Source organism: Oncorhynchus mykiss, chromosome 29 (genome assembly GCF_057628025.1).
Source record: "Oncorhynchus mykiss isolate SJ-2025 chromosome 29, ASM5762802v1, whole genome shotgun sequence".
Taxonomy (NCBI): domain Eukaryota; kingdom Metazoa; phylum Chordata; class Actinopteri; order Salmoniformes; family Salmonidae; genus Oncorhynchus; species Oncorhynchus mykiss.
The window spans coordinates 20,374,381-20,385,498 of NC_143050.1; the positions used below are offsets into that span (position 1 = coordinate 20,374,381).

The 11,118-nt window shown below is 40.6% G+C and overlaps 1 protein-coding gene across 1 annotated transcript; it reads left to right on the forward strand.

Annotated features, from left to right (window-relative positions):
* The first annotated feature begins 4,917 nt into the window (after positions 1 to 4,917).
* LOC110509921 (claudin-7-B) lies at positions 4,918 to 9,536 on the forward strand. Its single transcript, XM_021591140.3, has 4 exons — positions 4,918 to 5,810; positions 8,155 to 8,319; positions 8,399 to 8,483; positions 8,656 to 9,536. The coding sequence occupies exons 1-4, from the start codon at positions 5,588 to 5,590 to the stop codon at positions 8,813 to 8,815; spliced, it is 633 nt and encodes a 210-aa protein (XP_021446815.1). The 5' UTR covers positions 4,918 to 5,587; the 3' UTR covers positions 8,816 to 9,536.
* Positions 9,537 to 11,118: the final 1,582 nt, after the last annotated feature.

Consider the following 11,118-nt stretch of genomic DNA (forward strand, 5'->3'; position numbering starts at 1 on the left):
CTCAATATTAGGAAGGTGTTCACTCAGTGGATATTCTATGTGTGAGAGTCACATGGCTCTATGACGTTGTCAATTGAAGCACCAGCCCATGATTTGGTGATTTGGTCACACCAAAATGTTGTTGCAGGGTCACAGAAAATGTAAAAAAAAAATGGTAATTCACTTCATTAAGAAGTGTACACGGTATGATTCAATAAATACATTGTTTAATCTAACATGTCCATGCAGGAATGCATGATTCCAGATATTTAGATGTGATTGTCATGATTTTTGAGTTCGACAATTAGGCAATAGTCCCGTAATCCATTATTTTACTGTCATAATAGGGTTTTAGAATTCAATAGAGATTAATTTGTCTGCCTCATTTGGGGCACAAATATCACATATCATAAATTAATTTGGGGCTCATTCACCACCTGAGGAAGTGGTTAGCTTGATCGCTAACTCTTATATGGCCTAATATTAAAGCTAGGCCTACTGAAAGTTAGCTGTGTTATTGATGTCAGTACATTTTATTCATATGCACTCACCTTGAAATTGAATGGCAGACATGAGTGCCTTCGTTCAATATTAAGAGTTGATAAATACAATCCAGACCTACAGTGCCTTGCGAAAGTATTCGCCCCCCTTGAACTTTGCGACCTTTTGCCACATTTCAGGCTTCAAACATAAAGATATAAAACTGTATTTTTTTGTGAAGAATCAACAACAAGTGGGACACAATCATGAAGTGGAACGACATTTATTGGATATTTCAAACTTTTTTAACAAATCAAAAACAGAAAAATTGGGCGTGCAAAATTATTCAGCCCCCTTAAGTTAATACTTTGTAGCGCCACCTTTTACTGCGATTACAGCTGTAAGTCGCTTGGGGTATGTCTCTATCAATTTTGCACATCGAGAGACTGACATTTTTTCCCATTCCTCCTTGCAAAACAGCTCGAGCTCAGTGAGGTTGGATGGAGAGCATTTGTGAACAGCAGTTTTCAGTTCTTTCCACAGATTCTCGATTGGATTCAGGTCTGGACTTTGACTTTGCCATTCTAACACCTGGATATGTTTATTTTTGAACCATTCCATTGTAGATTTTGCTTTATGTTTTGGATCATTGTCTTGTTGGAAGACAAATCTCCATCCCAGTCTCAGGTCTTTTGCAGACTCCATCGGGGTTTCTTTCAGAATGGTCCTGTATTTGGCTCCATCCATCTTCCCATCAATTTTAACCATCTTCCCTGTCCCTGCTGAAGAAAAGCAGGCCCAAACCATGATGCTGCCACCACCATGTTTGACAGTGGGGATGGTGTGTTCAGCTGTGTTGCTTTTACTCCAAACATAACGTTTTACATTGTTGCCAAAAAGTTCAATTTTGGTTTCATCTGACCAGAGCACATTCTTCCACATGTTTGGTGTGTCTCCCAGGTGGCTTGTGGCAAACTTTAAACAACACTTTTTATGGATATCTTTAAGAAATGGCTTTCTTCTTGCCACTCTTCCATAAAGGCCAGATTTGTGCAATATACGACTGATTGTTGTCCTATGGACAGAGTCTCCCACCTCAGCTGTAGATCTCTGCAGTTCATCCAGAGTGATCATGGGCCTCTTGGCTGCATCTCTGATCAGTCTTCTCCTTGTATGAGCTGAAAGTTTAGAGGGACGGCCAGGTCTTGGTAGATTTGCAGTGGTCTGATACTCCTTCCATTTCAATATTATCGCTTGCACAGTGCTCCTTGGGATGTTTAAGGCTTGGGAAATCTTTTTGTATCCAAATCCGGCTTTAAACTTCTTCACAACAGTATCTCGGACCTGCCTGGTGTGTTCCTTGTTCTTCATGATGCTCTCTGCGCTTTTAACGGACCTCTGAGACTATCACAGTGCAGGTGCATTTATACGGAGACTTGATTACACACAGGTGGATTGTATTTATCATCATTAGTCATTTAGGTCAACATTGGATAATTCAGAGATCCTCACTGAACTTCTGGAGAGAGTTTGCTGCACTGAAAGTAAAGGGGCTGAATAATTTTGCACGCCCAATTTTTCAGTTTTTGATTTGTTAAAAAAGTTTGAAATATCCAATAAATGTCGTTCCACTTCATGATTGTGTCCCAATTGTTGTTGATTCTTCACAAAAAAATACAGTTTCATGTCTTTATGTTTGAAGCCTGAAATGTGGCAAAAGGTCGCAAAGTTCAAGGGGGCCGAATACTTTCGCAAGGCACTGTATAGAAAGCTGGGACTCTCTTCTTTTCCACAGTAACAACAGTGGTTTCTTTCAAGACAGCAGTTACATTTGGTTTTTTATTGATGAATCAGAAAGCATTTTTCTCTCCTGCAAATGAGAGAAAGTGCACTGCATCAAAGCAGCAAGAAGGAACTCTGTGGAGCCCAGACGACTGTCTGATTGACCAGAAGGCTAGGTGAAAATGATTTGAAAGTGTTGCCTATTCATTCAACCAGTTTGAATACAAAAGAAGCCATCCGCCCTTGATGGGTGATCAACAGAAAAATAGCATATTTGAGAGCATGTGAGAAGTCTTAAGGGTTTGGTAAATGACAACAATGCAAACAAAGTTTTAGAAGTTTTTCTTCTTGATATTCGATGAAGTAATCTCAAATTTAATCAGCTGTTTTTAAGAATGTAACTGCAATCGATTGCCATTTTTTTTCCTAATCCAGGCTGATTACAGATACTTCATATTTGGAATCAGATTAAGAAATTTCTGTTAATAGATTCCTTGCTCAAAAGCACATTGGCTGCTTTTTCACCTTGTCAGCTGAGCTATTTGAAACCAGCAACCAAAGCCAACGCTCTACTTGATAGGCTACATGCCGCCTTCTCAGTAACGGTAACAGGACAGTTTTTCTTGCTATGGCTGCAATATGTGGCTGTTTATCTAGTTTACAGCAGCCACCCTATGGTCCTCTGGATAAGAGCCTCTGGTAAAAGCCCAAAATTTAAATTTAAATAGAAAGCATGCCCCTATATTACTCTAATGAGCTCTGCCCCCCAGAGTCGGTCCGGACCGGACAGGACTAAATCAAACCAATCACAGACATCGGTGTTTTACAAGTTTGGACAGCACAGTACAGTAGAAAACAGTAGAGTTAGTTCATACAATAGAGTACAGTACAGTACAATACAGTACAGTAGAAAACAGTAGAGTTAGTTCATTCAATAGAGTACAGTACAGTACAATACAGTACAGTAGAGTTTAGTTCAGTAGAGTGGAGCAAAATACAGAACAGTACAGTAAAGTACAGTAAAGTACAGTAGGGTACAGTACTGTGACGGTTACAGAAATGTATTTCTTGCTATGACTGTGATATGTGGTTATCTACAATAGTTGAATGCACTGACTGTAAATTAATCTGGATAAGTACACTAGAACACAGTAGAGTTAGTTCATACAGTGGAGTAGAGTACGATACAGTACAGTAGAGTTTAGTTCAGTAGAGTGGAGAAGAATACAGAACAGTACAGTAACGTACAGTAAAGTACAGTAAAGTACTAGGGTACTGTACAGTAACAGTTACAGAAAATTATGTATTGCTATGACTGTGATATGTGGTTATCTACCTTAGTTGAATGCACTGACTGTAAGTCACTCTGGATAAGAGTGTGTGCTAAAAGCCCAAAATATAAATGTAAAAAGGAACGCTTGTAAAGCATGCTAGGTATTATTTGAATGAGCTCCGCCCCCCAAACAAGACCAAATTTGGTCGGTCCGGACTAAATCTGAACCAATCATAGACATCTATGGTTTACAAGTTTGGACAGCACAGTACAGTAGAGCACAGTATAGTTCAGTACAGTAGATTAGAGTAGAGTTTAGACTAGAGTTCAGTACACTAGATAACAGTACAGTAATGTACATTAAAGTACAGTAAAGCACAGTAGGGTACAGTAGAGTACAATATATAGTACATTACACTGTACTTTACTCTGCTGTGCTCTACTATGCTGTCCAAACTTGTGAAACACAGACATCTATGTTGGGCCAAATCGAGACCGGTCAGACCAGACATCTGTGGACGTTGAAATCAAAGACGATCCAGACCGGATCAAATTTGAACCTGTCATAGACGTCTATGGACGGACCAAATTTCAACATAATTTCAACATCCATGGACATCGGTGTGGGACAGTGCTCACTAGGTTGCATGTACCATTTACTTTCCACTGCTGTACCCCTGACTGCATCCCTGCACATTCATATGATGGTAATGATCTTGTGTATAGCCTACCTTCTCATGTTTGTTAGTTTTAGATATGTTGAAAATTTTGTTTTAAAAAAAGGTATTTGACCTAGTTATTGAAGATTGCATTGTTGAAAAAGAGCTCGTAAGTAATCATTTTGCTGGATGGTTCTACACCTGTTGTATCCTGTACACGTGAGAAGTAAACTTTGATTTGATTTTTCACATCTGAGGATTTTCACGGTAACCTTGGATAGTCTCAAATCAAATTAAATTGTATTTGTCACATACACATGGTTAGCAGATGTTAATGTGAGTGTAGCGAAATGCTTGTGCTTCTAGTTCCGACAATGCAGTAATAACCAACGAGTAATCTACTACAAGCCCAAGCCGGTCTGACGATAGCTCCATTCGTTTCTAATTCTTGACTAAAACTACAGACATTATATTCAGTATTATGATTATAATAATATTCATACATTCATACAGTAACATAGTAGTATTCTGTTTAGTTATAGTTCTAAGTTAAATGTATACATAATTTAGTCATTATTCATAAAAATCCCATGACATACATGTATTACATAAAGATGGCAAGATGCAGTAGATGGTATAGAGTACAGTATATACATATGAGATGAGTAATGTAGGGTATGTAAACATTATATTAAGTGGCATTGTTTAAAGTGGCTAGTGATACATTTTTACATCACCTTTTCCATTATTAAAGTGGCTGGAGTTGAGTCAGTATGTCTGAGGACATCTGAGGGTTGGAACTAAGATTGGAGTGATTGGTTGATTGGCAAATACACTTGGAGTCCAGCGCAATTTGGAAATAGACTTCTTTGTATATGTTCTCCCTAAATCAATAGTTGATCTCATTCTAATTGGTGAACGATTAGTCACAGCATCACCTTCGGGAAATTATTGAAGTTGAACGGTTTGGTTTCATTATACTGCGACAGAAACGGTGACATCATGAAACCTCAGGTCTATCGAAGGTGAATGACTCGAAACTGTGCGCGTTCCCGCCCCTTGTGAGGAAGAGACCTTAAAAACGCTCGTCCCCGACCGACCCTCATTATAATAATCAAGGTGCGGCTTGGCAACAGGTGCTGAGAAATTCTACCGTTTGCGTTTTAGAGGTGAAGCTGCCAAGTTGTTTTTATAGTTTGCAGAAAGCAGCCGCTACTTTCTAAAACAATTTTACAAAAGAGAGCTCTTTTTGAAGACATTAATTGTGTGAACGCGTGAAGGGCTGCTTTTCAAAAACAGGTGGACAGTAATTTCCTCTTCGTGCCAATCAAACTATTTGTTGTCTTTATTATACTACAAAGATTATTCAAGGTCAGTGACATTCCTAAAACTCAGTTTGCTTCAAGGAGTTGAAATGGCCAACTCGGGACTCCAGATTTTGGGGTTTGCCCTGTCGCTACTGGGTCTGATCGGGTTAATTGTCGGCACAATCCTTCCCCAGTGGAAAATGTCCGCCTATGTCGGGGACAACATCATCACAGCGGTGTCTATGTACCAGGGATTATGGATGTCTTGTGCATTTCAGAGTACCGGCCAGATCCAATGCAAAGTCTATGACTCAATTCTGCAACTTGACTGTAAGTAGGCTAATGAATTTGTTTATATATAAAATGAGTTTCATTTTCCAGTATGAAACAATTAGTGGCATGAGTACAATGTCAAAAGTTAATGTTGAACATGCTGTTTGAATTTTCTAGGCGAGGGAATTAACGCGCGCCCCTGCTATAGATGACGCGCCGAGTCTTATTGGAAACCTGATAATGTTCTATGGAACTGCCACACCTTGTGTGCGATTTACGACTCATACTTAGTGTCCATATTCTATGTACATTTCTGGTTGCTTTGTTATCCTTTTGATATTCATTAACATAGCCCCAATGGGCTGTATCCAACATTTTTCTTTGCCCATTATATGGGGCTACTCCTATTTCACCATCGGTTCACGATATCAGGGGATAATAACCAAACACAGGCTACTGGAGGAATGTTTTGTATTCACGTTGGTTCGTGGACATGGCTGTGTTGCGCAGTTACCAATAGGGTAATGGTTATCCAGACAGCCATTGTCCTGTGCCATGCCCTCATCCGCCTATTGGAAAAACCCTTATTAGCTAGCTGCAGGCAGTATCGAGGGGGGACGAGTTGCTGGCATGAGGGTAAATCAAGCCTTGATCTCTGCTCTGTTTAGTCAACACGCCATTGAATGGACTCACAGATGTGACAGGGTGCGTGCACAGTCAGCAAGAGGCACAGATACATTCCTCATCTAGCCTATTACTGAATAAAACTGGCTCGCGGCGATATTTTCCTGTTTAGCTTCCTACCCCACTGGTGTTATTAGAGTACAATATTAGCTTAAACCAACAAATCACTAAATCATGACATTGCATAAATGTAGGCATGGCCCAAACGTTAGCCTCTGACTACACTCCCTACCAACTGCCCCCTGATAAAATTGCTTGATCCTGTATCTCAACAATTAGTTTAAGTAGCGACTTCTGTCCACTACATCATACTCTATCAAATGTATTTTATAAAGACCTTTTTATATCAGCCGTTGTCATAAAGTGCTTCATTAGAAAGCCAGTTTAAAACCCCGAAGAGCAAGCGATGTAGAAGCATGGTGTTTAAGAAACTCTGGTCTTAATCAGCAGACACATTGCGGTGTCTAGATGTGGAGTTAAGTGTGGCTTGCTGGGTGAGTGCCATCCATTCCATTCATATTTTCACACTTCGGCAAAAGTGCACCGGTAAGAGACTATGCTCTCAGACATTGAGAGCATAGACTTTACTGAGCTGCTTGAGCTCCCTGACTACATGGTAGTTTTAGTGGCTGTAAAACCACTGTTTGACTTGTGTATCAACTATTTTGATAAAGCTATATCGTTTTATAGACTCCTTATCTCTTATACTCTTTTGCTTGTATGCTTTATCATATCTGCAAACATGAACACAAGCCATGTCTGATAAAGGCATTGTAATCAAACCAGTGGTCAATGTAACAAGTAAATAAATAGCTTGATGTCAATTGCATTGCACTGATAGCAGGAAGGTGGAGAATTACCAGATATGAGGAACTGTAGAAATTCATTAGGTTGTGCCAAATGCTTATTTACATTTCTTCATGCGTTCCAGGTAAGCAATGATTGCGGTCTACTGTTTTTCTCATGCCAATTGCAATCTGTGGAACTGGAGCTTTTCAGAAATGCATAGTTTCAGATGTCGGTATGTTGTCTAAATGCTTCCTGGCTCGTATGTGGGTGTTGAGGCCATATTAAATAATTTTACTGTCGAAACAGCCATTTTGATTTGGGATCTTGTGAATGTCACTTGTAACCTAAAGTGAGATCTACTTGCTGTGGGAGGGTCTAGCTAGCCAATAGTGAGGAAGTCCCTCATAGTGAAACCCAACTCCCCGTCTGTCTCATGACTGGTCTGACTGGTTCCTGACTTGCCAACTGAGCCAGAGGGGGAGGGGTGGCGCACTTCACCCTCATGGGGGTTTCCGGTTGAAGCCGGTTTCTGTTGCACCTGACTAGAGGTGCATTGGGGGAGGGAGTGGTTGAGGCAAAGATGGAGAATATCAGTGTTTAGTTTGCATGTGTTTGTGGCTACACTGCTCTCAGGTTTCAATAACCTGGATATGAAAGCTAAACACACCTAATTGGGTTAAAAACTTTATATTCCTATAACTGAAACTTGTGGCTAAATTCAAATTATTTGGTTGGCTAAATCAAACATTTGTCAATGGTTATTTATTCACGCAACCATCCATATCGACTTCCCCTATCAAACTAACTTATCTCAGTTGGGGCGAAAAACAGGAGGGCCATGTAATGCACCATAAATGATTTGTTTGCCAGCCTAAAGGGATATCCTGGTGTATTGGTGTATTAACCCTGTCCTCCCCCAACTCTCCAGCTGCACTCCAGGCAACGCGTGCCCTGATGATTGTGGGCATCATTGTGACCGTGGCTGGACTGGGTGTGGCCACCATGGGAATGAAGTGCACCAACTGTGGGGGAGATGACAAAAACAAGAAGTCTCGCATCGCCATGACCGGTGGCATCGTCCTGCTGATTGGATGTGAGTTACCTTGAAATTGGCTCTTGATTCTCTGTATGCTCTGATGGTTTAACCGCTAACATTTCATTCCCCTCCATAGCTCTGTGTGCAACTATCGCCTGCTCGTGGTATGCTAACAACATCATCAAGGAGTTCTACAACCCATTCGCCCCTGTTAACTCCAAGTAAGTACTACTGAATCTCTCTTTGGCTAACTTCCCTTTAGTGCCCCTCTTATCACCTGGAATCTTTAATTCACTGTCTTGATGGTGTTGAATGCTGGAAGTTGCTTTCCATTTTTCTGTTATGCATGTCATTGTACAGATACTGTTGCCAACACAAACCCTCATCTTCTAGGTATGAGTTTGGTTCAGCCATCTTCATTGCCTGGGCTGGAGCATTCCTGGACATAATTGGTGGTGCCATGCTCGCAGCAACCTGCCCCAAGGGCAAACCTAAGGCCAAATACCCCATCGCCTCCACTCGTCCCCCCAGCAGCAGCAAGGAGTACGTTTGAGTTTCATGGATGCTGTAGGAAAACTTAGGAATCTACAGCGCATCAGTCCAACTCAACATGACATTTTGGTCCATCAGTCCACTTTTTTTAAACTACGCGTTATTTTTTTTCCAGGGTATACCCTCAGTTACAATATATCAGTAAGGATGTAATTAAGAGATGGTTCTAGAGGACTGCTCATTATGTTTACTTGTAAGGTAGAGCAGATGTTAAGTGTTGGCCTCAGACCTTTTTACATCCCTCCACTTTTCCCATTTCTATTACTGTAGCCTACATGGACAGGCCAGATGACTATGTAATGATGATGGGGCCATCATGCTTTGGTATTACATTACAACAGCCAACCATCCCACAAGCTGTTTTAGGAGTCAATCAGGAAATGCAAGCCTATATCTAGATTTATAATGATTACGCTAGATACATCATTTTGAATTATACAACACACGACTCTGTCAAGACTTGTAATTTCTGAAGGCCCGAGACTGTTCTCCCACAACTAAGATTGACTATTTGCTGTGATTCACTTAATGCCATTATCAGCGGTAAAGGTGTACTCTCATTTTGGCAACTTTTTAAAAAATTGGCTAGTAACCTAAAATATGTATGCTTCAAAAGGATCAAATCTATTCTCCTTTTCCCAAGGGTAGTTTTGTAATACTGCCACATTTTTAATATTTAACTTTTTGAAATTGTCTTCTGTAAATAAATAAAATGGTGACAAGTTGTGGGTTCTGGTTTACTGTGTCTGTTGTGTGATTCCATGCCAGATATGCAGAGATGTTGCAAGAAATCTTGTTTATACATACATTGCAGTAGTCTTGAATGCACTGAAGTCCTGAGTTCCCAGCTGTTTTGAACGCGGCAATAACATAGGTGTTGCGTTCCACTGCCCAGACATGGCATGCATCAACCAATGGTTGGGGTGCCACGTCATCGACTGAGATTGCTATCCAGGTGTTTTAAGACCTAGCCGGCGTCCGCAACGCCTGGTCAGAGAAGACGCCTAGGATGTAGTTAGCTGATACTTAAAATACCTAACCAGGAGTTGAAGACCTGTTAGGTGCAGCAATGTCTAAGCTCTGGAACCCAGTCTTTATGATCCTCATGGGGCTTGTTTCACATTGCAGCCAACAGTGCAGGCCATTGCCAACTGACTGATCTACAAATCACCTTGCATCATAAATAACGACTTATAATTATTTGTAGGTCAGTGAGTCACAATTTTACTTGATACATTATCTAGGCAAAATGGTTTAGATCCCCTCGAACATGGTCTGGTAGCCTGGCGGGTAGAGTTGGGCCAGTAACCAAAGGTTGCTGGATCAAATCCCCGAGCTGACAAGGTAAAAATCTGTTTGGCTCCTAAGCAAGGCAGTAACCCACTGTCCCCCCCCCTTAGTCTCTCTGGCATGTTTGGGGGATGGGTGGAATGAGCTGCATGAAGCTATAAAGCTCACAGGCAGGGGACTCTAACAATGTACATTAAGTTCTCTCAAATCAGTGAGGTAGGGACTGTTTTTGAAATGTTCTCTTTGTCTTCAACTGTGAGCCTGTGACTTTGCATAGGTTCCAAAGACTAACAGGTTTTATTTCAAATGAATAACAGACTGAGGGGTTGAGTAAGACACAGATTTTGGGCTGAGGACTATGTTCCTTTGACTTTATCGCTATCTGGTGGTGCATACTATCATTACACAACAGCGGATCACATTCTAACAGTGGTTTCCAAACAGGGTTACTTGACAGAGGGTACTTGAAGACTCATGAGATAATAGTCCTACTGGTATAATGCACATGAAGGGATATGTCAGGGGTACTCCGGGCAGAGCAAAATTCGCTTGGTACAATAATTTCTTACATTTTTTCTTAACTCTATTTTTTTTAAACTGCATGGTTGGTTAAGGGCTTGTAAGTTGTGTTTGGCACAAAATGTGATTTGACAACTGAAAAGGGTTGGGGAAAACTAACAAGTAGATTCAAGGAGGATTTAGAAAACCCGTTCTTGACAAGTGAATTGATTTAAGCTAAACCCTGCTTGTATATCTCTAGTGAGGGGTAGATTTTATAACTTTACATCTATTAATCTTGACAAAGATAAGACTGAGCCAAACTGAACAATGGTTACATCAAAACAATGTATTCCTCACAGCTCGGTGAGTCTTACACCAATTTCCTTGACTTGCTCCTCCATGTAGCGACCTGCTTCATAGCTGGGTTTAACATAAGTTAGGCTACTTATCTGAATGCCACATTACTTTTCTAACAGATGTGGCATTATGGTGAAGAATATAACAGGAAGCTGG